The sequence below is a fragment of the Lemur catta genome, chromosome 10 (genome assembly GCF_020740605.2).
Source record: "Lemur catta isolate mLemCat1 chromosome 10, mLemCat1.pri, whole genome shotgun sequence".
NCBI classification, from domain to species: domain Eukaryota; kingdom Metazoa; phylum Chordata; class Mammalia; order Primates; family Lemuridae; genus Lemur; species Lemur catta.
In genome coordinates, this window is record NC_059137.1 from 49,044,805 (window position 1) to 49,070,815 (window position 26,011).

At 43.0% G+C, this 26,011-nt stretch overlaps 1 protein-coding gene across 1 annotated transcript in view; it reads right to left on the reverse strand.

Moving 5' to 3' along the window:
• Nucleotides 1-1,148: 1,148 nt before the first annotated feature.
• Nucleotides 1,149-26,011, reverse strand: part of ADAMTSL1 (ADAMTS like 1) — a 366,380-nt gene continuing 341,517 nt past the window's right edge. Inside the window, exons 24-29 of the mRNA XM_045563528.1 lie at nucleotides 14,139-14,351; nucleotides 12,421-12,601; nucleotides 9,780-9,987; nucleotides 4,027-4,136; nucleotides 3,106-3,326; nucleotides 1,149-1,708 (exon numbers count right to left, since the gene is read on the reverse strand). Of these exons, the coding sequence (XP_045419484.1) occupies nucleotides 1,602-1,708; nucleotides 3,106-3,326; nucleotides 4,027-4,136; nucleotides 9,780-9,987; nucleotides 12,421-12,601; nucleotides 14,139-14,351 (1,040 nt within the window). The 3' untranslated portion in view covers nucleotides 1,149-1,601. The remainder of the gene's footprint in view (nucleotides 1,709-3,105; nucleotides 3,327-4,026; nucleotides 4,137-9,779; nucleotides 9,988-12,420; nucleotides 12,602-14,138; nucleotides 14,352-26,011) is intronic.

Here is a 26,011-nt window from a genome sequence, read left to right on the forward strand (position 1 = left end):
ATTTTACTTCCAGGCTGGCTGATGTCAGTGGTAGCCCCAGGGCGAGTGGCATTTCATGAGTGTGTAGGTGAGGGGAGGCTTATCTAGGGGGTGAGTGACTGTGGCTGCCCTTCCCTGGCTACTAGACTAGGGCCACACAGAGGAAGGAGGCAAAAATTACTCGCCCAAAGCAGCCTGGGTGGGCTGCAGGAGCAATTTGCCCAGGAGTCCCAGTTTTCATCTCACTGCATGACTTTACCTTGGCTGATGTGTGTGCTGCTGTGCCTGCTGAATTAGGAAATCACCAACACAGCTGTACGTTAATTACTATAAAGGATTTTGCTGGGCAAAAGGTTGAAGAGCTGTCAAGGACCGTGTTGTAAGCTTCAGCTATCCTTGGGCATTGCCCTGGCTCCCCAGCCTGGCCCTAACCTGCTAGGTAAATACTACATACAGCAGCTCTCCTGGTGCTAAGGGAGGGCCTGCAGACCCCAGGGTGGCAGCTGGCAGAGGCCAGAGCATGCTGTGGGCATGCATGAACCCACTGGCCCACCCTGGTCCCTGGCCAGCTCTGGAATGAAGTGGTTGCTACAACCTGATAGCTACGGTGGCAAATGGATTTGGAGCAGCAAAGGCCATATAGGCAGAAAGCCGGGCCAACTCATGCTCAAAATGCCCCTGGCCCACAGCAGCAGTTAGTTCAGAGCTGAGGGAGTCTCGATTTAGATAAAGAGGTGCCAGGGGCAGCCTCAGTGCACAGCCAGACACGGATCTCTTTCTGGCTTGGCTGCACGGGCAGGAAGTTTACTCAGATAGCGTGGGGATGGGATGCTCCCTCTGCCACGGAGGGCACATCTCCTACCACGCAGCGGGCACTCTGGGGGCATGGAGCTCTGCACATGCCCCAGCCTGCATGGCGTGGGTCAGAGCCTCACAGGGCTGCCTGGAAGCCCCTCCTACCTGCTCACTCCTCCCCGCTGGGGCACATACCCAGGCTTCTTTTTGCTTCAGTCCCTTCCCTCCTTCTTTTATTTTCCACATCATTGTGTGCTTAGACTTACTTTGATTGTTTCCTTCTTTACCTATCCAAGTTTTGAGTTCTCATCTCTCTGCACCATGCCCGTCCCCCCCCCCCCCCCCCCCCCGAAGAACCGAGTTCTGGGCCAATTTCTGCCTCAGCATAGGGTCCCCCTCCCCGCTTGTCCTAACCATGACAGAGGGGGACACAAAGGAGCAGCACACTCTGGCGCTGACTGTGTGCTTCTAGGAAAGACACAGTTGGTTGTCCAATGTTTGCAAAAATACTCTCCAAACCCCCTGGCTCCCTGCAGTCCCTGGAGGCTGTGTCTGCCTCTTCCTAGGTCTCTGAGACGCAGGCTTGGGAGGGAAGCCGCTCTGCAAGAGAGCCCCTGCTGTCTGCCTGTTCCAGACCTCTAACCTTTCCTGCCAGTCTGCCCTTGGCTAACCAAAAGGGAAACATGCCGAGATCCTCCTGATTGAAGGTGGGGGGCGGGTGGAGGGGGAAATAAATAAATAAATGAAGAAAGCATAAGTTCTGTCCAAGGTGGGCGCGTGAGTCCTTTGCATGGCCAGGGTGTAGAGTTCTTCCCCGGGCCCTGTCTTCACGCTTTGCCGCACGTTCCACAGCAGCGAGACTTGAACTGGCTGAGTTGGCAGAGTTTCAGCTGTTTCACCTTCTCGCAGTACCTGGTGGTGTCTCTGCACTCCACTGGGAAAGAAGGAGGTGGGGGGAAAAGGGGACAAGAACAGATGTGAAACAGAGACAGGCAGCCACTGGGGCCCAGCCTGGGCATTGGGCGGCAGGGTGCTTCCTGGGGTCTGCCTCGGCCACCGCTCTCCGGCCCCTCCAGGTGGGCCTCGCTCTGGCAGAGCTCAGCCACTTGCCCCCCAGGCTGCCCACAGTGGAGCTGGCATCAGTGTGGATGCCCTCCTTGTCCCCAGGCACTTGAGCCTTCCTGTCTCTAAGCTTTGTTTTCTGCATTCTCTACCTAGGTGCCTCTGCTCCTTCCAGCCACCATGCAGTAAACACAGCACCATGGTGTTCCGGTTCAGTGTTGGTGCAGTTTGGTTTGGTAAGTCTGTCTTAACTGCTTGCATCGGACACTGGTGTTCTCTGAGCAGGTCCTGACAGAAATAGAGGTCAGCGCTACTCCAGAGTACAAAGGTCACTCTTCCCCCAGTGTTTAACACACATTGCCATAAATTTTTCCTTGGGGCCACAGTGTTTTATTATGAAAATAGAATAAAAACTTCAAGAACAAAATGATCCTTTTTAATCTAATGAAAAATTTGTTAGTTTTCATTTTCTGTGCGTGACTTATATGCAACTTGAAAAATAGTTCTTGCAGCTCCCAAGGTGAAGGACGTGTGAGTTACATTTGCTTCATGAGGCCCCAGGCTCAAAACTAACAGGAGTTAAATACACCTCACAGGGCATCAGCCTTAGCCTTGGGAATCTATGGTCAGTGAAGCTCACTTTGGGGTAAGACTGCACTCCTATATTTGTTTTTAATTTCCTATTCTTTGCCACAAGCTTTGTCTTCTTCCTCATGGGACAACACCTCCAATTTGGGTTTTGGGTTCATAAGAAGAAAAATAGATCCCTGCCCAACTGGAACATCAAAACTGGTGCTGGGCTGAGGAGGATCCAGACTCTTGCATGGTTCGGTGGATGCCCGTGGGGCAGGGAAGGAGGGAGGTGTCAGCAGGTCCTGCAGAGCTGTCTGGCTAAGCTGGAGGTACTCTATGCTGCTTCAGTGTTAACTGTGCTTTCTCTTTAGCAGCCTGGCCCCAGAGGGCCGTTGTTTACGTGGTGGGCACAGCCAGACTGCAGACGAGCTGGAGGCCAATCTCATCCAGCACTGGGCCAGCAGCACCCAGCTCTCTCAGGGCCGGGATGGACACTGTGGAAGCCCTGGGGCCCACTCTGCCATCTTTTGTGGCCTGGACATGCACCCTACTGAAAACACTCAACTCTGACCCCAGCTCATAATCCTCAGGGAAGCTGATCCAATGCCCTGTGCTCAGGCTTGGGCCCAGGGACTGCCCTCTGTACCTGATACCCGGTGGGGAATTTGCAGAAGGTTCTTGGGGGTTGGAACGTACTGTTTTCACATGGGGTGATGTTGCAGCGCTGCCAGTTGGCGGGCCGGGGCCCCCAGGAGCACAGGTGCTCAGGCACTGCCTTGTTGGTGCGGGCATGCACACACTCCACACGCCGGGACTGGAAGCCATAGTTGCCGCAGGTCGCTGTGCACAGGGTCCACAGGCTGACCCTCCAATGTACGCTGCAGGCCTCTGACCAGCAGTTCTGGGTGCTCACGGGCCTGTAGGAGAGAGAGGGTGGCAGGGTTAAGATCTGGCCCTGCGGGGGCTGGATTAGTGGGGCAGATGTGAAAACAATGCTGCAAACCCAGGAAGGCTGGGCAACACCTCAAGAACTTCCAGCATTGCCAGAACTGGGTTCTGATCTCTGCTCTGTTACTAAATGGCCATAAGATCTCAAGAAGGTTAATTCCTCCAACTGGGCCTCCATCTGAACTCCTCTACAGTGTATATGTCCCTGCATGACCCCAAAATGAGCTCTACCCACAGTGGAGGCTGGCAGAGGCAGAACCTGCTCTCAAGGGCTGGAGTCTTAGGTAGGGGTGCTGAGCCGTCCCCCAAGAGGGACATCTCCAAGGAGGTGTGATAGGGATAGGGAGTAGATAGGAATGATAGTTGGGACCCAGGAACAAGGGTCCCCATCTTAGCCTAACTTCTAGAGGGAGGTCAACAAGAAGAAATGCAGGTTTCTTGTGGTATCAGGTCTCTCTCTCAGAAGAATAATACCCTGTGTACTTCAGCCTGGCCCATTAGCCAAGCACAAGGCCACCACTGAGCTCTCTACCTCTGCAGAGGCAAGTGGCAAATGGAGGAAAGAGGGCAGGGTGTGTAACCCCTGGGAGGGGAAATATTCACTCACCACCATCTTTCTGTGCTATTGGCACAGGGGCTGAGGAGAGGAGGGCCAGGATTTTCTCTTACCTTGGAAGGGCACTGCACTGCTCTGACGGTAAGGTGATGCCATCCCGGGTCTGGCAGAAGACTTGTCTGTGTTGCACAGCTAGGTGAGGCCCAATGCAAGGCCCGTTACACTGGAAAGCAGAAAAACGTGTGATGTACGTGATGTTAGCCAAGTCAAGGGTGGAGGCTGTACGAGATACAAGATCCTTGTGCAGAGTCTAATTGAAGGCTCTCAGATCTTTCCCCTCTCCGTACCAACTGTAGGACATTCACAGACACCTTTTCTGTATGCCATAGTGCAATGGTTAGCTTTCCTGTGGTCTGTGGGCATTCTGCTAGCAAGTGGCTAATAGTAGCAAAGAGCCAGTCGGGGAAAGTCAACCCGCTCTCAGAGTAACCATAGGAAAGGTATCTTGGCATAATGTGCTAGCAGATTATTAGAGCTGAAGATTTAAATAACCTCCCCTCTCCCCTTCAGTGTGGGGAGTAATTTGGCTTATTATTTTCTTGCTAAATTCATTCAAATAACCAACTCCATTTCTTTTTTTCCCGTGGCTTCATTTTCTCAGGGTTAAACCCAGGATGGCTGAACACAAAGCAGATTTAGGTATGTACAGTCCCTCCTTGTATTCTCTTGCTATGGGCTCATGGAGATTGTTAAGCTTTTCCCAGAGTTAGTAGGGCCTGACCCTCTCCCAGTAGTACCCGTAACAACACTTGTCTGTAAAATACAAAAGCAGCAGGCCCTTAACCACCATCTGCTATTTTAGTAGAACAAGAGAACAGGCATCCCATGGAGGTCACTTGAGCACAAAGGCTCTTAACTTGGGGGTCCTTGGATCCCTAGGGTTCCATAGAGGGCAGTGGTGGGGTGTTAATCCTTAGTGTTATAAGCAGAAATTTTGTGTTTATTGACATTTTTCTAGCAAGAGGTTCCCTTTAGCTTTCATCAGGTACTCAAAGGGATCCCTGACCTCAAAGGTTAAGAACCACTGAAGGAGAATAATTTAAGGTAAAAGTAGGTCTCTTGGGGAAGACAACTATGCCCAAGGCCAGTTATTGCACTTCTGAAGGGCCCAGTTTGACACTATTATTCACAAAGACACAGGAGATTTGGGGTAAATGTAAAAAAATGCATCCTTGATACCAACAATTGGAAAGTTCACTTTATTACCTGTGCTTTGGGTGCCATAGCTAAAAACATCATAGACAAATCCAATGTTATGAAATGTTTTCTTCTAAGATTTTTATACATGGTATAAGGTAAGGGTCCAACTTCATATTTTGCTTGTGATACCCAGGGTGTTCCTTCCATTTATTTGTGCCTTTTAACACCGTTCTGTGGTTTTCATTGTATGAGTCTTTCACCTACTTGGTTTTTAAAAATTTTTTTTTTGATGTATTGTCAATGGAATTGTTGGTGTATAGAAATACAACAGATTTTTTTGCATGACGACTTTGTATCCTGTAGTTTATTGAATTCATTTATTAGCTGTAACAGTTGTGTTTTTGTTGGGATTTTAGGATTTTCACATATGAAATCATGTCCTCTGTCAACAGAGATAATCTTTCTTTCCCACTTGGATGCCTTTCATTTCTTTTTCTTGCCTAATTGCTCTGAACTTCTAATATTATAATGAATAGAAGTGGGTATCCTTGTCTTATTCCAGATATTAGGGGAAAAGCTTTCAGTCTTCACTATTGACATTAGCTGTGTTTTTTATATATGGTCTTCATTATTTTGGGGCAATTTACTTCTATTCCAAGTTTAATTTTGTCATGTGGTTTTTGTCCTTCATTCTGTTAATTGTGGTACATGTGGTGCATTACATTGATTTTCATGTGTTGAATCATCCTTACATTCCAGAAATAAATCCTACTTGTTCGTGATGTAAACCAAATTTAACAGCTTATTAAAAGTATTATACTAGTATTTGGTTGAGGATTTCTACATCAATATTTGGAAGGAGTTTTGTTTTGTTGAGGCAGGGTCTCACTCTGTTACCTGGTCTAGAGTGCAGTGGCATCATCATAGTTCACTGTAACCTTCAACTCTCAGGCTCAAGATATCTCCTGCCTCAGCCTCCAGAGGAGCAGGGACTACAGGTGGGTACCACCACACCTAGTTAATTTCTATTTTTTGTAGAGATAGGATGTTGCTCTTGCTCAAGCTGGTCTTGAACTCCTGGTCTCAAGCAGTCCTTCTCCCTCAGCCTCCTAACATTCTAGGATGACAGGTGTGAGCCACTGTGCCCAGCCTGTAAGGGATATTGATTTATAGTTTCTTTGTCTAGCTTTGGTATTAGGGTAATAGTGGCCTCATAGAATGAGTTTGGAAGTGTTAGTGCTTACCTTCACTTCAATTTTTAGGGAAAGTTTGAGAAGAATTGATATAAATTCTTCCAAGGTTTGGTAGAATTCACCAGTAAGGCCATCTGGTCCAGGACTTTTCTTTGTTGGGAGGTTTCTGATTCAATCAGTTATAAGTGTATCAGCCTATTTTATTTCTCCATGATTCAGTCTGGATAGGTTGTGTGGTTCCAGGAATTTGACCATTTCATCTAGGTTATCCCATCTGTTGGTGTATAATTGTTCATAGTAATGTCTTCAATTTGCATCTTTTTTTTCTTAGATGCTTTTAGCTACATTGACTATTTTTTTAAGAATGTACTTTTGGCTTCCTTGTAGCTTCTCAATTCCTTTACATATAAGGCTGCATTTGAGTGTCTTAATTTCCCAGAGACTCACCCAAAGTTCTCCTTCAGACGGTATATTGTATATGTCCACTTATAATCTCTTATTCCAGGTGTCTGCAGGTCTGTAGCCCTCTGAAGCTTTTACAAGTAGTGGCTGTCACCTCAAGATCACAACTGTGCCACACGTGGGAGAGAGTGACTGAAAATGCCACAAAATTGAGTGTGTGGTTACTGTAGAACTTGGATTGTTTTTCAGAGCTCCTATAAGGGCAGTTCAGCTAGTGGCTAGTTGTTTTTTGATGTTTCCACAAGGGAACAAAGACTTTGTACTTCCTAATCTGCCATTTTGCTGATGTCCCTTGACCACATGGGGGAATATATCCTTCACTCTCATTTATACCTAAACTTATTGCTAGTTTGACTTCAGTACCTACTACCACACTGAAATTCCCCTTCATAGAGTGACTTCCTATCACAATCAGTCAAGTTCCAGTGGGTACTGGCCAATGCTTATCTTGTTTCTTCTTTTGGATGCATTTTGATCCTTCCTTCTGGAGAAAGGTCCTCCATTGGTTTCTGTGAATATACATTCCAGGAGTTTTCCCTCTTCTTCCCAAAGTCTAATTAGTACTTCCCAGGGTTCTGTTCCTTTTTTTCATCCCATGTTTTCTCTCTCCCTGGGTGATACCACGTATGACTCCTAGCTACCACTTATATACTGATGACTTTCAAAGTGATAGTTTAGCACAGCTATCTATACATCCAACTGCTTAATGAGTATCTGTGCTTGAACATTTCATACTAAACATATCCAAAACAATTTCTTATCACACCAATCTACCCTTTCCCATATAGTTGTTCAATTCAGAAACCTCCAGCCAAATCTTGACTACTTCTGTCATGAATCACTTTCAGAGAGGAAGTAGATTCCTCTCCAAATCTACCACCTACTACCTTCATTCTGATCACCATAATATCTTACCTAGGTTTCTTGCTCCAGTCTTTTCACTTTCCAATTTGATCACCATACTACTAACAGAATAATTTTTTAAAAGTCTAATTCTGATTATCCCATTCCTTCTACATTTATGTTCTGGTACATACTTTCCAACCACGTCTCTTCTTACACTTTCAACTGATTCTGCAAATATTCTGGGGCTGCTTTTGCCTTTATTCCTTCATACATGCTTATATGGGACACATTCTATTAACCAAGACAGGTGTCCCATAAATGTAGGTTGGATTAAAAGAAGAAAGTTGAATTATTACCTGAAGGCAGGTTGTTGGAGCTAAGAAGATTGTCTTGGTTTTCATAGACTTCAAGGAGGTAGGCAGATGAGGAAACATTTCCCTGTAACTGGTGTTAACTGGGAGCTTTTAGAAATTCAGCATCCCAAGTTCTACCTAGACATATACCACATGAGAATATGTATTTTTAACAAGATCCCCAGGTGATGCACATTAAAGCTTGAGACAACCTAGTGAATTTCAGAAAAGAGGGTGGTGAAAGTGTTTTGAGGAGAAGGAATAGAGAAAAACCTGTATATTTTTCTATCAGGAAGAGTGATCAACTGTGTACCATATGTGTTCAGTGTCATAATGTCATAAACTGGCAATAAGCCTTGAAGGTATGGAAGCAGAGCTGCCTTGGGCTGAGTCAGAGTTATCAGAAGTAGGCTTTTCTAGGAAAAGAAAGATGATATCCCCCCAGGTGTGGGAGCAAGGGGAGCTCTATGATTATGAAGTGTATATACACATTATGTCACTGGAAATAAGGAGGGTCCAGAAAGACATGTTGATTGGTCAGCATTGCTGCAAATGGCTTACGAGTTGCAAGTGAACTCAGTGGCCAGTAACATTTGATCTTCATTAGAGATGGCTATGGTGTGTTAACAGAAAGGTGTAAGTGATTGTTTTCCAAAGAATGCACCGGGGAGAGTGAAGGGACACGAATATGGTAATATATAGATGGCCGCATATAGTTACACAAAGAATTAAAAGCCTGTTGTTTTGGGGTGTCCTAGCTGGCCAAGCTTAATGGTATGGCTCAGATGCCAACCAACTCAAAACTATGCCTGTCCCATCAGAATGGTCACTCTACCAATTAGTGCCAGCCCCAGACAGACTAGAATAAATGTTACTACCCAACTATCAGCCCTAGCAGGTAGTTCGTGCATGCCTAGTAGTCTCCAGTAGGTTTTGAACATAGACTTCTGGCGAAAGAGTATATGCAGTCATATCATTTCCCCCAAGCACCTCCACACCTGATTTTTTTTGGCACCAACAGCATTCTAAAATGGTGGAGGGATCGGATGACCATTATCTAATAGAGGCCTTATTTCAAATCACAATTAAACAAACTTTCCCCTCCAAATGGAAAGAGTCATAGTTCCTCCATTTTATTCAGAGGAGGCCCCATTCCCAGGCTTCTGGGGTCAAACAAGTCTGTCTGTGTGCTTAGCCTACCTGGAACTTTCTGGGTTAACCTGTAGGCAGAGCATTGAGAAGGGACTTGGTGGTTTCAAAGTGATCTGGCTGGGCTTTAACCTTTCCTGGATGGAACAATGGTTCTTTACCCTGGCAGAATCACCCGAGTTGTTTCTAAAAATTACCCATTCTTGGATCCCACCCCAGAGCAATTGACTTAGAATCTCTGGGATGAATAGCCTCAATGTTGGTCTTTTAAAAAAGTTGACTCAGGGATTGTAACCATGCAGTCCATTTAAGAACCCTTGGCCCAGGATAACACCACACTCCCCAAGAACTTTAAGTCACCAGCCCCAACACAGCCAGCAAGAAGAGGTGACATGACCAAATGGGGGGTGTCTGTGATGATCTGAGAGCAGGGAGCCCTCAGGGTGAGGAAAATCAAAATGAAAAGATCCAGGGTGTGGGTGACGTGTTAGAGAAGAATATCAGCAACTCTGGGCTGATACTGGGCAGGGTTAATGACACAGGGGAATGTAAAAGGTCGGTTATCACAGAGGAGGTGCCAATGGTCGAATTTTACTTTCTACTGGGGCAGGGTCCACACCTTTAGATTTTTCCCTTCAAATACAACTCTCTCTGGCTCCTCACCTGGCCCCAGCTGGAGAAGGCCCATTCCACACAGAGCTGTTGGTTACAGGCCTGGGTGTCCACGGGTCGTTTGGCAAGCTGGGTGCACATGTCATTGGACACAGGGGTGGAGATCCCAGAGGCTTTCAGCTTCTGACAGGTCACCCGGCGGCTCTGCACCCCTCCTCCGCAGCTACGGGTACAGGCAGACCAGGAGGTCACCATCCACCTGGGGACAGAAGAAAGCATCAGTGGTGCCCACAGGGCCAGGCCTGCTGTCACCACACAGCTGCTAGTTGGGTGGCCATGGCCCCCCAAACAATAGCCATGTCAAGTTCCTGGAGCCAGTGAATGTTACCTTATTTGGAAAAGGTTCTTTGTGGACATAATTAAGGATTTTGAGATGAGATTATCTTGCAGAGGCCCTAAATACCTTCACAAATGTTCTAAGAAGAGGAGGAAGCCGAAGCTACAGTGACTTGGCCACCAGAAGCTGGAAAAAGCAAGGAACCTTTGGGGCTAGTGTGTCCCTGCTGAAACCTTGATTTTGGACTTATGGCCTCCAAAATAGTGAAAGAATAAATTTCTGTTGTTTTAAGCTACTAATACACTTGAGAAATTAACCAGAAGAGTATTCTGAGTCCCGAAGGCCGTGGGATTGCAGGTAGTTACACTGTACTGCTACTTCCCAAAGGCAGCCAAGCATGTGACAGAGCAGAGACAGTTTCCAATGGAAGACAGATTCAAATCTGTGTCACCTCCTGACCCAGAAGGTCATCTGGGGCTCACTTAAGTCAAGGTTTTATCTGGTAGCACTGAGTGTACACTGTACCTCACCTTACCCTACGTCTCATACATAGTTCCTTCCAGCTTTCTGGAGCAATTTCCCATCTCCTTGAGTCACAGTCTATAGTCTTATATCTCTTAGAGGACTGCACAGTGATGAAAACAGTTGTTCTCAGAATATTAGCTTCCAACTACAATGTGGGTCCCCAGAAGTAAGACTGACCAAGACCGTGACAAATAGACTTTTCTCCAAAAGCCGAGCTGTAATCTGGGGAAAACTCCGTAATGCTTGGTCCATATACAAACACGATTCTCTTGCATGTGTGGACCCTGGGATAATTCTCAAAGAGGAAGGCAAGTGGACAATTTGGGAAAAATAGCAAGAAATGACTTGTTGCTTTTTAGCCATTTAATACAATATAGAAAAAAACGTATATAACATGAAATGGTTGAAACAGCTACCTGGGTCCAAGCAGGATTTCCCAGTTCTGTTCAGAAAGATGAGCAGGGCAATACTTGTTTGCATGGAAAGAAGGATGCTAAAATAACCAAAAAACCTGGCAGGAAAACTGGTCAAAGGTGAACCCATGGCTACCCCCTAGCCCAGTGGTGCCACATCTGGTTTTCAGGAGAGGCATGGAGCAGGCAAGGAAAGCAAATTCTTCCCAAATCTGTGACTTATTTACTTTTGTGGCAACTTCCCTGCTCTTTTTCCCTGGAGAGGGATGACTGTGCAGATTTCCAACCCACAGGAGCAGAGCCACTTAGGAAGCAGGCATGAGGTGTTTTGAAACTCCTGGGGGCACTGAAACCCAAGAAAACAGAGCCATTATTATTGCATTTGCAGATGTAAATTAAGCTGATTGACTCTGACCATCACCAAATCAAATCAAAAAGTTCCTGGCACGTCAAAGATCTCTTCTTCATTTCGCACAGCTTGGCAAGGGCAGTCTTCCAGCCTCTTATATCCCTGGTGAATGTCAGGCCTGCGTTTCAATCAACTTTTATTTCCAAATATACATTTCAGCAATTTTTCAGGAGCTGGGTGGGGGGGTTTGAGAAAGGAGAGGTGTGGGCTATGTTACAGTTCAGGAAGGGTATAAAAGGACATTAATCATTCCCGTGGAAACCTTCCCGTCAGCAAGTCAAACTGCTGATATTAATGAGTGTGTTTCAGATTTCACCGAGTCTCTCCTGGTTTCAGCTGCTCCTTATGACTCAGCTGGCAAAACACAGAGCAGTGGCCTGAGTCGCCTATGAAAGGCCTACAGATAGGTAGTGAAGGGGTACTTCAGGGCCCAGCCAAGTTCCCTCAGGCTGCGAGCGCCACACTGGAGCCAGCTCCAAGCCCCCATCCGTTATCCCTGTGGCTACTGCCGAAGACTCAGGGTGCACAGTAGGACTGGGACCTTGCCAAAGTATGAGGAAGATGTCAGAGGCAGAGACTCGGGGTGTCATTCTGGGCTACACAAGAAACCCAAATGCAGAGAATGAGGCAACTGCAGGAAATGAAAAGAAGAGGATAAGATTTCCTTAAGGAAACTGAAGTCCTGATTAGCACAGGTATTTAAAGTCACACAAAAGGAGGGCTTGGGGTAGAGCCCAGTCATCCCTGTCCCCTCAGCACTGAAATGAAAAACACATTTCTTTCTTACAGACAACCTAGAGAGCATGCTTCCTCCTGGAGGATGGGCGCTATCTTTTCCCAGGGCCTGAGACGCTCCTGCTGGCTCAACAGACCCTACTAGGCACCGGGGAGGCCCCGTTAGCCCTTAGCTGGCTGAGTGGTGAGGGCATGAGCAGAGCTGACAGGGGCTGGTTCTGAGGGTGATTTTAGCACTGGGGGGAGGCCTGAGCCAGCGTGTGCCACACTCACCGAGCAGGGCAGTCTCTCCGGTTGCAGGCGACGGGCAGCACGGCGGGGCGGGCCTTCCCGGTGCAGTGGGCCGGGTTGACCTCCGTGCTGTTCAGCAGACACCGCAGGCGGGGCTGTTGAACACCCCTGTTGCCACAGGAGGCCGAGCAGGTCGCCAGTCTGTCCACAGACCACCAGTAATCTGTCACAGGAGCAGCAGCAGAGTTGAAGACAAGAGGGCACGACTGCCCACACTCCATGTTGCTTCTGAGCAGGGCAGGGGGGTGGGTGGATGTGTGGGCTGAGGGAGGGGAGTGATTATGAATGAGGACGTGCCCCTCGGTGGCACCATTCCCGGTCCCTTTGAGCAAGTCGTATGGTCTCCAGGGGCCTCAGCTGGCTCAATCATAGCACGAGTACAGTGGCCTTCGCCACTTCAAGTTATTGTGAGGGCTGGGCCTAGCTCCCTGCCTGGCACACACAGAGTACTTAATGCTATAGCTCTTATTATTTTTAAACATACTTGCTAAGGTACTTTTTTTATTTTTCTACAAAGCGATATAAACGTACCTAAGATACTTAACATAATTTAAAACTTCAGATTGGAGTTGGATTTTGTAAATGTTACCAAAAAAAAAAAAAAAAAAAGAACCCATCCAGAAAGTTCTCCTTTACGTGAGACAATGATGTCAGTAAAAATGTCAATTTGTCTGGTTTTTCTATTTGGGGGTCTGGGACTCACTAGTAGGAAAGCAGTTAAAAATACATGTGAGCTGGTAAATTCTGAGTGCTCATTTGCAAACGTTGTGTATTATAAGTCTTGCAGATGCACAGTAGCTTCTGGTTTTCAGCAGGGAAGAGCTGGCTGGCAAGAAAATGGAACATTTATTTTCCTATCTGGAAAGCCAAATGGTGGGGAAGGATATTTAAGGGGAAAACTTACATGCTTAGAAAAATCTTCTCCCTTTTCTGCCATATTGGCACAAAATTCTGTCCCTTCCCACTAATCTTCCATTTTGGAATACGTGCAATAGAACTGTGCTTTCCTTAGAAGTGTCACACATAGGCCAGAGGTAGAACCAGCCTACGGAAAACTCAAAAGCATCACATAGTTTCTATAAAGAGGCAGTTTTTACTCCCCTCCCACTGTTCTGGGCTCATTCACAACATTTTCTTGCTGCAGTGAAGGCTGGGCCCTGCCCAAAGGCTTTCCGACCAGCCTCGTGGGCTGCTCGGTCTGCTCCTTGCCAGGACCAAGGAAAAGCGCCTGGGAAGTCCTCCGCAGGTGACTGCAGCTGTAGACTCTTCGCAATGATCAGTCGGCACCGGCCTCTGCTCTCTAGTCAGGAGGCAATAACCAAACAAGAGAAAACTTGCATTTCTTAAACAGTCTAGTGTGTGTGTGTGTGTGAGTGACTGAGATCCTCCCTAGTTAAATCAGCATAAAGGAGGCACATCAGACTTTGATATGCAGTGGCGTTTCCTTGGTCCTGAGCAACAGCAGCATCATGAACAGAAGGGCCCGTTTTTGAAGGCAGCACTGACTTTTCCAGTTTCTGCTGGGACAGGGCCTGGTGGCTCATCTGAAGAGCCCTATTGGCAGAAGTAGGGTCTCACTGTATGAAAACATGGTGCAGCTTCAGTTTTTATTGCCCTGGGCACCCCTGGAGATCAGAACTCACTCTCTTCTGTTAGACAATTAGGTAAGTCCAGCACCCAAAGCCTGAAGGGTTTCTTACCTTGGATCACTACAGAAGCCTTCTGCACGAGCATCCCTGCCTCATTCTGTGCGAGGCAGCTGAATTCTCCTTGAGACCCACCGCTAAGGTTCGCAACTTGAAGAATCTGTCCCGCTGCCAAGATGTGATGTGTCAGTCCTGTGGCAGCGGCAATTGGCTGACCACCATGAAACCAGGTGATATTGGGGGTAGGGTGACCTTTGATGGGGCAGCCTAGGAGGAAAGGGAGGAGTAAGCCATGGGGAAAGCCAAAAAAGAACATACTCCTGGCTACTTGTTTCAGGGTCTCTGTGGCTCTAGGAACTGTACATACAATGTGGCCTTATCCATGGCATTTTTAGTATGTTTGCCTTTATTCTCTGGGCTTCTGGGAGAGTGACTATTATTCATTCAATTAAATAAAGTGTCTACTTCTATTTATGAACCTGTACTAACTTTTAAAAATGATATAAATAATATTCACTCACTGAACATTTTTTTTCTAGTTAGTAAGTTCCTATACTGATTTTACTCTGATAGAAATTTCTTCTTCAAATATAACATGTTGGGGGAAAATACCATACTATATGGTAACAGTTAAGAATTAAACTTTAATTGGTCAAAGTATAATATCCCCCCCCAATTTTACTCTTTATGTGATTTTCAAGTCAATTTTTTCAGCACAGACTAGGAAAACAATTTTAAACATTGATCTTATTTCTCTATAAATTAAGAACCTTTGTTTTCTGAAAACTTTTGGCAAGGCTACGCTGGGCATGTACTATATTATACTTTTTAAAATAGTCATTGAACATATTTTGATACAATACAATTTCACAATATTAAACTGAGATATTGTTTCTACCCAAAACTTTGTAACATAGAATTGGTCAGATAAACATACTTCAGTTGTGAGAGAAAATGCAATTCTTCCACATTCAGAGTACTTTCTGAATTTGCTGCTGTGCTCCCAGAAACTTACCTTCCAAAGACAATTTATGTGGAAGTTTAAAACACAACGAATCCTTGAAAATTAAAGATACCAGAGGTTTTCTCTCAGTTCAGTTAGAAAAGTAGCTGTTTGGTACCCACTGGTCTGGGGACAGTTAAGGCAGTTAAGACTATCTTTTCTAAGAAGATCCCAGCTAGTGTAAGATTTTTAAAAAGCACGCTAATAAAACTGGGTGTAAGGTAGAAAAATGATGAGATCTATGAGACATAAAGATGGTGCTATGATCTGAGTGTTTGAGTCCCCCTAAAATTCATGTCAAATCTGAATCACCAAGGTGATGGTATTAGATGGTGGGGCCTTTGGGAGGTACTTAGATCCTGAGGGCTTTGTCCTCATGAACGGGATTAGTGCCCTCATAAAAGAGACTCCAAAGAGCTGCCTTGATCCCTCCACCATGTGAGGACACAATGAGAAAGCACCATCTATGAAGCAGAGAGCAAGCAAGTCCTCACAGATACCAAATCTGCTGAAACCTTGTTCTTGGACTTCACAGCCTCTAGAACTGTAAAAAAATAACTTCTTTTGTTTATAACCCTCCAGTTTATGGTGTTATACTGGCCTGAATGGACTAAGACAGATGGCTACCTGTGTTGGATGTGTGGGTGCCTATGGATCTACAAAGAGAAGGGATTTTCTAATGTTGGCTTATTTTCTATTCTAGGGGCAGAACTGTTATAATTTACATAATACGGGAGGGTTATTAGCTCAGGAAAGCCCTGAGAAATCATCTAGCCCACCACCAGAGGAGGAAACTGAGGCTCAGAGATGTTAGGAGACTTCTCTGAGATCATGTGGTGGGCCCTCTATCTGACTCCTGGCCTTGTGTTCTTTCCCCCATACCTGCTACTTCTTAGCTGGGCACCAACAATTTACCTAGGCACCTTGATACCTTCTTCCTTCTTTGTTCACTTCTTTTTTCCCCCTTTAGCATTTTTCAAAAACATTTCTTCCGAGGTAGTGGTATACTCTGGCATGTAATTTTGCAGTGCCTTCTTATGATGGATGGGCTGTATGTCCCCCTCCTGACTTTGGGTTTGGCCATATAACTTATTTGGCTGATAAAATGAGACATGTTAAAGTAACAATGAAAAATGAAGAAAGAAAATTAAGAAAACAATTTCATTTACAATAGCATCAAACAGAATAAAATACTTAGGAATATTTAACCCAGAGGCTGAACATCAACCTCCAAAACTGATGTTGAAATTTAATTGCCATTGTGACAGTATTAAGAGGTGAGAACTTTAAGAGATGATTCTGCCTCTACCCTCATGGGTGGGATTAATGTCATTATGAAAGGGCAAGTTTGGCCCCTTTTTATCTTTCTGCCCTTCTCTTCGCCATGTGAAGATGAACTGTTCCTCCCCTCAGGAGGATGCAGCATTCAAGGTGCCATCTTGGAATCAGAACTGCCCAACCCACATGGAACCTTGGTATTGGACCCCCCCAGCCTCCAGAACTGTGAGTCAATAAATTTCTGTTCATTAAAAATTACCTAGTCTCAGGTGTTCTGTTATAGCATCACAAAATGGACTAAGGTGAAAAACGTACACACTGAAAACTATAAAATACTCTGAAAGAAATTAAAGACAACACAAATAAATGGAAGGACATCTCATGTTCATGGATTGGAAGACTTAATATTGTTAAGATGTCAATACTACTCCAAGTGATCTGATTCTGTGCAACTCCTATCAAAATTCCAATAACTTTTTTTTTGAAAATAGAATATCTCATCCTAAAGTTCATATGAAATCTCAAACAACCCAGAATAACCAAAGCAATCCTGAAAAAGAAGAACCAAGGTAGAGGATTCATACTTTCTGATTTCAAAACTTACTACAAAGTTACAGTAATCAAAACAGTACAGTACTGGCATAAAGACAGGCATGTAGACTAATGGAATAGAATAGAGCCCAGAAACAAACCTTTAAATATATGGTCACATCATTTTTGACAAGAGCACCAAGATTATTCAATGGGGAAAGGACAGTCTTTCCAACAAATGGTCTGGGAAACTGGATATCCATATGCAAACAAATCACTTACACTATTTTTGTAAATTAACTCAAAATGGATCGAAGACCTAAGTATAAAACTCTTAGAAGAAAACATAGGGAAAAAACCTCCATGACATTGCATTTGGCAATGATTTCTTAGATATGACTAAAATATAGGCAACAAAAGAAAAACCAGTGGATTTCATCGAAATTTAAAACTTTTATGTAAAATAATACATTATCAAGTAAGTGAAATGACAACCTAGAGAAAGGGTGAAATTATGTGCAACTCACAGATCTGGTAAGAGATTAATATCCAGAATATATAAAGAACTCTAACAATTCAATAACCAGTTATAAGAAGGACTTGAGAGATATCTCTCCCAAGAAGATACACAAATTGCCAATAAGCACATGAGACAACATTCAACTAATCTTTAGGAAAATGTAAATTGAAACCATGATGAGTTTACCCCTTCACATCCACCAGGATGGCTGTTAGTAAAAAACAAAAAACAAAACAAACAAAATACCCAACATACAAATGTCAGCTGAAGATGTGGAGAAATTGGAGGCCTTGTGCATTGACAGTAGGAATGTAAAATAGAACAGCCACTGTGGAAAACAATATGGTAGTTCCTCAAAAAATTAAATATAGAATTACCATATGTTCCAGCAATTCTACTTCTGGGTATATATCCAAAAGATTTAACAACCCAAATACCCGTCAATGGATGGATAGGTAAATAAAATGTTCTGTGTGTATGATAGAACATTATACAACCTTAAAAAGAAGTGATAGTCTGAATAGTCTGACATATGCTACAACATGGGTGAGGCTTAAAAACATGCTATGTGAAAGAAGTCATCTACAAAAGGACAAATATTGTATGATTTCACTTGTATGAGGTACCTCAAGTAGTCAAATTTATAGAGACAGAAAGTGGAATGGTGGTTACCAAAGGCTAGCAGAAGAGAGGAGTGGGGAGTGTCGAGTTTCAGTTTGAGATGATGAAAAAGTTCTGGAGATGGATAGTGGTGATAGTTGCACAACAAGGTGGATATATGTAATGGCACTGAACCATACACTTAAAAATAGTTAAAATGGTAAAATAGTTAAAATTAGTAACACAACATTTTATACATTACATAAAAGTATTTTTTACATATATTTTACTCAGAATAAAAAAATGAGGCAGATGTGCTAATGTACCAGTTCAAAACCTAGACCTCAAGACCCCTTGTGAGATTTTTGCCTTTGCCATTACCATTACAAGAACATTCCTGGACTGGCCTGATGATTCCAAGCAAAAGGAGGATGAGAGAAATATGCAGAACAGCCAATTCATTCCTGTCAAACTCTGTCTAGACCAGCTGAACTAAGTAAGATCAGTAAGAATAACTGATTTTTGTTTTAAGCCACTAAGTTTTAGGCTTTTTCAAATGCTGAGTGTGTGTGTATGTATGTGTGTATGTGGTGATAACTAATTGAAGTACTGATTAGCACAGGTATTTAAAGTCAGACAAAGAGGGAGGGGGTGGGGTTGAGCCCAGTAATCCCTGTCCCTTCAGCACTTTAATTAAAAAACACATTTCTTTCTTACAAACAACCTAGAGAGTACATTTATTACTGGAAGATGGGCGCTATTATCCTTTCCAGGGCCTGGGATGCTCTTGCTCACTGAATAGACCCTTTGAGGCACTTGGGAGGCCCTATTAGCCATTCAGTGGCTCAGTGGTGCGGGGAACCTGTCTCATAGATAATGTGGGGAAGAAGCCTCAATGAAAAGAGATCAGGCCTCAGGACAAAACACTGGGAGAACTCTAGCATTCAGCGATTGAAGAAGGAAAAGGAGATACTCAATGTGCCTGAGAAGAAATAGTCTGAGAGATGAGAAAAATTGAGACTATGTGATAACATGGAAGTCCAGAAATGAAAGAGATTAAATAGAGGCGAGTTAACTAATAAGTGGTTAATGAGAATTTGTGGAATGAATGAGTGGTTTCATTTGTTTATGAAAATAACTGCCCAAACATATTCTTCTCACAATACTCTTCTTTCCGCTGTCTAGGTAATATAAAAGGTAAAACTCATTCTAACTTATGTTTGAATGATCAAAAATTCCAAGTTAGTGGAATCAGAAATGAAAATGTCCTGTACAATCAAAACCTTCCATTCAATGCTATGCATACCCATCTTTTTATCTAATTTAAGAGAAGATTTACTTCTGGGTATTGAATGTTTAGTAGACCAATAACTAGGTTATTAAGAAGATAAAGAATTAAAGAAGAGGATGAATGGGAATGCTTCAAATGCTGCAAAAGAGGGACAGAATAGATCTTGGCCAGACAACTCTTAAAACAACTTGACTGATTATTCTAGTTTCCAGTAATGGTAAATAACTTAGTTGGACTCATCTTCCTTCAGACAACAATCACAAGATATAAACAAAATAAATCAAAAGACAAGCAAGAAACAACAACTCTTTGAAAACACTGAAGAATGACCAAAAGCAGTGGCAGAAATAGGAGAGGTGTCTAGCCTAGAAATTGCAACAAATGTGAATTGCCAGCTTGTGGCTTTTTGCTTGAGGAAATTCTTCAATCTCCAGGTGACTTAGGGAGCTGTAAAGCTCATCACTTTATTGGCTTGAGACTTCAGAGGACAGAGTCTGGGGCCTATTAGGAAAGTCTAGGGAGGAAATGATGGAAGAGTCACAAAAGTGATGAACCTCACAATCTGCATAAATTCTACCTAGGTTTTTAGCAGGCAGATCCCAAGGGACCCAGTGAAAGAGCAGCAGATAGAAGTTGAAAGAACAGGGTGGAGATTTTAGTTGCTGCCTACTTTAGGGAAGATAGAGGTCGGAGTTTGAGTTAAATCAAGTTAACTGCTTGTTAGAAGAAAAATAAATGCTCTTTGGAGGAAGATAACAGAATCAAGAGTCTCCACAATATATAATCTATAATGTTCAGTATATAATCAAAAACCACTAGACAAGAAACATGACTTGTATTCAAGAGAAACAGTCAACAGAAACTGGGATGATGCACGTGTTCCAATGAGTGGACAGGGAGTTTAAAGCAGCTATCATAAATATGTTTAAGGACTTAAAGAAAAATACACTCATAATGAATGAACAAATGGAGTATCTCAGTAGACAAGCAGAAACTATAAAAATAAAATACAAAAAAAAATGAAAAATTATGTCTAACTGAAGTCTCAGACAGAAAATAGAAAATGAGACAAAAATATTAGAAAAAATAAAACTCCCAAACCTCCCAAATTTTGGGAAAACCATAAAGTTCTCAGAAGGTTAAGAAACCACCTATGTACATCATAGTCAAATTGCTGGAATTAATAGAAAAAGAAGAAAATTTGAAAGCCACCAAATAAAAAAGCTACATTACATATAGGGAAACAATGGTATGAATAATGGTTGATTTGTCATAGGAAACCAAGGGAACCAGAAGATAATGAAACTGTTAACTTTAAAATGCTGATTGAAAAAACCCCTGTGAATCCAGAATTCTTATCCAGATAAACTATCCTTTCAAGATGACATTCACCTGCTTCCAGCTATGATGGAATAATGAGGAGTGAGTTATTTCTCTTTCTAAAAATACTAGAAAACTGGGTAAAAATGTGCAAAACAACTATTTCCAGACATTAAACAATAGACAATAGAGGACTGTGATCCCTGAAAGAAGGGAAACATTAGGTAAGCCCTATAATTTCTCTGGATTTCTGCCTGTAGGCATACTCTGAACTGCAAAGCATAAAGGATGTATTAGTTTCCTAGGGCTGCCATAACAAAGTACCACACAGGGTGGATTACAGCATAGAAATGTATTGTCTCAAAGTTCGGGAAGCTGGAAGTCCAAGATCAAAATGTCAGCAGGGTTAGTTCCATTTGAGGTCTGAGAGAGCAGAATCTGTTGCATGCCCCTCTCCTAGCTTCTGGTGGTTTGCTGGGAATCTATGGTGTTGCATGGCTTGTAGATGCATCATTCTGATCTCTGTTCTTATGTTCACATGGTGATCTTCCTTGTGTGCATGTCTGTCTTGCTTCTAAATTTCACTTTTTTCTGGTGACAGGCACACTAAAAGCCTCGACTTCAGCATTACACAACGTATCCATGTGGCAAAAACATTTATACCCCCTTAATATTTTGAAATAAAAAATAAATTTCACTTTTTTATAAGGACACCAGTCATATTGGATTAGGATCCACTCTAATGACCTCATCTTAACTTGATCATCTGCAAACTCTATTTCCAAATAAGGGGACATTCTCAGGTACTGTGGGTGAGGATTTTAACATCTTTTGTGGGGACACAATTCAATCCATAACAGAGGGCAATCCTAAGCAGAGCACAACACTCTAGACAAATTGATGAGGCAAAGAACAGAGTTTGAAGAGGCTGAAGCAGCTAGATGTTACTGAGCAAAATTCTGGAAATGAAGGCGCCGCATAGAAAAAGAGCTCCAGAAATATGCATTAATTCCTCTTGAGTTCTTGCCCAGCTGAAGATGTACATGCATAGGGCTGAACTCTACAAAGTGGAGCAAAGAGCAACCAGGGACCTGTAAGCTTACTGTTTTCCAAGATTCAAACAGGGCTGGAAGGCCTTCAAGTTCTGACCAGCAAGAATAGAACACACTTATTTATCATCTGGGGCTTTCAGTAGAGATCCCAGAAAAGCTTTAGAGTAAAAGCTATTCTAGATTTACTCTAAGCTTAAAAAGATCAAATTAAACTTTGAATAACTTAACTGCCAAAAGAAACATCCAACAATCTCTAAAGGAGGACAACAACATCTAGACACTTGATATAAAATCTGCACTGTCCAGTATATAGTCAAATATTACTTGACAAATCAAGAAGAGGAAAATATGATCTTTAATAAAAAAAATCATTCAATGGAAACAGATCCAGACATGACAGGGATGATAGAATTTAGTAGACAAGGATATTAAAACAGGATATTAAAATATATCAAGTATTGAGAAGAAAACATGCACATACTGAGGGAGAAAATGGATTTGGCAAAAAGAATCAAATGAACTTCTAGAAATGAAACATTTTCTGAAATGAAAAATTCACTGGATAGGATTAATATTAATAGAAGATTAATACTATAGGAAAAGATTTCTGAAATTGAAGATATAGTAATAGAAATTAGCCAAAGTGAAGCAAAGAGAAAAAAGACAAAAGAAAATTCAAGTGATCAAATGTATGTTAGATAAGGATGTGTTTACATGAGTGCATCTGTTAAAATTGTACAGTAAAGATTTGTGTATTTCAATGTATATAAATTTCACCTAAAAGAATTGAGTAGCAATGGAGTGGGGAGTGGATGTAAGTACAAATGAAATAAAATAGCAGAATGATGTTTATTGAAATGGAGCGATGAGGGCATGAGAGTTCATCACAGTATTGTTTACTTTGTATATATGTGAAATTCTCCATAATAAAAAGAAAAACATATTTGTTTAAATTGTTGATCATCAGGAATAACTTGGTATCTAAACAATTGCTTTTCACGTATTCTGCTTATTCAGCCCTATGCTTTTTCTATCAGGTTTTAACAAATTAAAAAAAAATTGCTGTTCCAGTCTGCTACTTGCAAATTTTTCCCCAAATATTTTATAAGCTGTTCAACTTAAAAAGACCTGCAGATGGGTTCACTTTCATTCATGGAGTTCTGCTGAAGTCAGAGATCATTTTCATTTATACTTATCACCCTAGATTCCAACAACTTAGTTTGGTTGGTGTGTATGGCAGAATCTTCTAATTGTCTCCTCATATCTGTTCTCTCCTTATTATAAAAACTCAATGATAGGTACTTAGCTGCCTAGAATAGAGATACTTTCCAGCTTCCCTTGCTAGGAAGGTAGAGAGCATGTGGTTATCTTCAGTGAAATGAGAGGAAAAGTGATACGTATACCTCCTGGAACATGTCTTTACAAGAAGGGCTTGCTCCTCTTCCGCCTTCCTCCATTCTGCTGTTGAGAACATGTATGTACAGCAAGCCGTCCTGGCCTAGGCGGGTAAGGGCAATATCCAGAAATATCAGAGCAACAGAAGATTACAGAAATTTTCCTTGGGCCCTAGATGACATGGTATATGTTGCCAGACCAGGCCTAGAACATCTCCCTCTAGATCATTACTTGAAATAGGAATATACTTTTGCCTTGTTGAAACTCCTGTTACTAATATTTGAGGTCTCTGTTACAAGTTGCTGAATGTATATCCTAACTATGACAATCCTAAAATACCCTTTTATTCCTGAGGCAGTGTCCATCTGCTACATTTGCCTTCACATCAGGACAGTGACTATAGAGCATGTACTTCTAATAAATGTGACTATTCCTCTTAGATTGAAAACACTCTTGGGAAAGTCTACTTTCAACAGTAAAAGGAAAGACCAAAATAAACTGATTATAACCAAAGTAAATGAGCAAAATTGTCAGTCTTCTGCCTTTTCCATCACTAATCTTTTTTCTTTCTTATTCTTTTGTCTAGCTCTCAGGTCTTAGGTTCCTGTAATCTGTCTTTTTATGCTTTTTACTACATATGTAGCTCATTCTCCTTAAAAACTTTCTTTGTACTCAGAATTGGTATTCTTTTCAGCACAAATGTAGTGTAGGCCCCTGTACTTTTATGTACATATTTATGTACATGTCTCTGAGTGTATACAGTGGTCCCTAAGGACTGCCAACAGCAATAGTCAAAATAAGGAATCTAACATCAATTCCCACTGTGTATGTTCCCAGTGAATAATTATCCATGTTCCACTGCTAATGAGAAAACCTGGCTTGTAACAGGGTTCTTTTCTGTCACGGACATTTCTCATTTGTTAAAGTAAAAGAAGTATCAATCATTTCTTGAAGGTGAGCAATCTCTCTGTGTGCCATTTATAAGGACACCAAAAACCACGTACTAATGTATTCCACACCATAGCGCGGCCACATCACAAACCACTCCCGTCCCCCCCTTTGCTTCAAGGAGGAAGTTAACAGGGTGGAAGGCAAGGGGCTGGAGGCTCCTTTTTCGGTTTCCCTCCCAGCTACACGAATATGTTTCCATTCTCCAGACCTCAGCGGCTACCCTAGGAACTGGGCAGTCGGCAGGCACGGACAGCACTCTCTCCTCAGACCCAGGGATGAAAGGTCTGGAGCTGGCCAGGTGGCTGAGGAGGAAGGAGGGCCTGGGAAGGCTGCCTAGAACTGTGGCGGCAGAAAGCCTCCCTCTATCACCCCTTCTTAACCAGGGAGAGAAAATACTGTCTCCAGGCCTCCATTCCTAGGCCCACTGTGGTTCTAAACTGAGCCAAAGCCAGGTTTGAGTCACATATGTGGGAGGTTTTCTTCTTCCTAGTTGCATCTACTTTTACTTTTTTTTTTTGTAAACACATTGACTGGAGAGTGAGAAAAGCTTAGAAGGAGGGAGATGTACCAATAAGAAAATCAAATTAGACGTGAAATTGCCTCCTTTTTAGATTTGTAATTAATTTTATCTTAAATGCCAGCAAAAGCATCTCTCCTAATGAGTCTAATGTCCCCCCGTACTGGTATGAAATAGGGGAGAGGAAGCAGAGCTTTCACATTCAGGAAAGGATGGATCAAAGACCAAGGGTTGCCCTCTTCATCTGTCCCAATCATGGCTAAGTCAACAGCCTCCAGCAAGGGTAAGGTGTCAGTCCAGCTGTTACCTATAACATGCCACTAGTTGACAAACCTGCTTACATCAAATTCACCTCACTGACTTTCTTCACCTTTGTTTCTTGATTTTACATTGGTTTCTATAACTAAACAGCCTGACTTGGGGAAAATAGCCTGAGCTTGACAGGTGAGCGGGACCTGGAGGTAGAAAATTGGGAAGCCTGGCTGGGCACAGTGGCTCATGCCTGTAATCCTAGCACTCTGGGAGGCCAAGGCGGGAGGATCGCTCAAGGTCAGGAGCTCAAGACCAGCCTGAGCAAGAGCGAGACCCCATCTCTACTAAAAATAGAAAGAAATTAGCTGGACAACTAAAACTATATAGAAAAAATTAGCTGGGCATGATGGTGCATGCCTGTAGTCCCAGCTACTCAAGAGGCTGAGGCAGTAGGATTGCTTGAGCCCAGGAGTTTGAGGTTGCTGTGAGCTAGGCTGATGCCATGGCACTCTAGCCCAGGCAACAAAGTGAGACTCTGTCTCAAAAAACAAAACAAAGAAAAAAAGAAAATTGGGAGGCCTAGCAGCCCTGGGTTCATGCTTCCCTGCACCCTCGGCAGAAGATGCTGGCTAACTGTAAAGGTGGCAGCACGGGGCTGCCTTTGATGCATCTGTCTCGAAAGAAGCTCTGAATTCATAATACAATGGTCATTACTCAGTGGATTTTTTGTTTATTTGAAGGGCTGAAAATCAGGATTTTTGGCAAGCACCTTGATTTGTGGGCTTATTTGTAGGATAGATCAGGGGTGAGTTGCATAATTATTTCGTTATATATTATACTGTAATAATAGAAATAAAGTACACAATAAATGTAATGTGCTTGAATCATCCCCAAACCATCCTTCCCTCCCTCCCCAGTCCATGGAAAAACTATCATCCATGAAAATGGTCCCTGGTGCCAAAAAGGTTGGGGACCGCTGAACAGATCAAGCCAACTCAGGCATTCATTAGCTGCCAGTCACTTGAGTGAGCCACACAGAGTTCATTTTCCTGAGTTCTTAGCATTAATGAGCAGAATCAAGAGTTCTGAACGCATACTCTCTCTTCTCTCCTCTCTCCCATTCCAGCCATATAGCTTGGATAAAGGCAGCCGAGCTTGGTAAACCAATTGTACAGAGTAGAAGCTGTAAATGAACTGAAAGCGGTTCACAAGGAAGA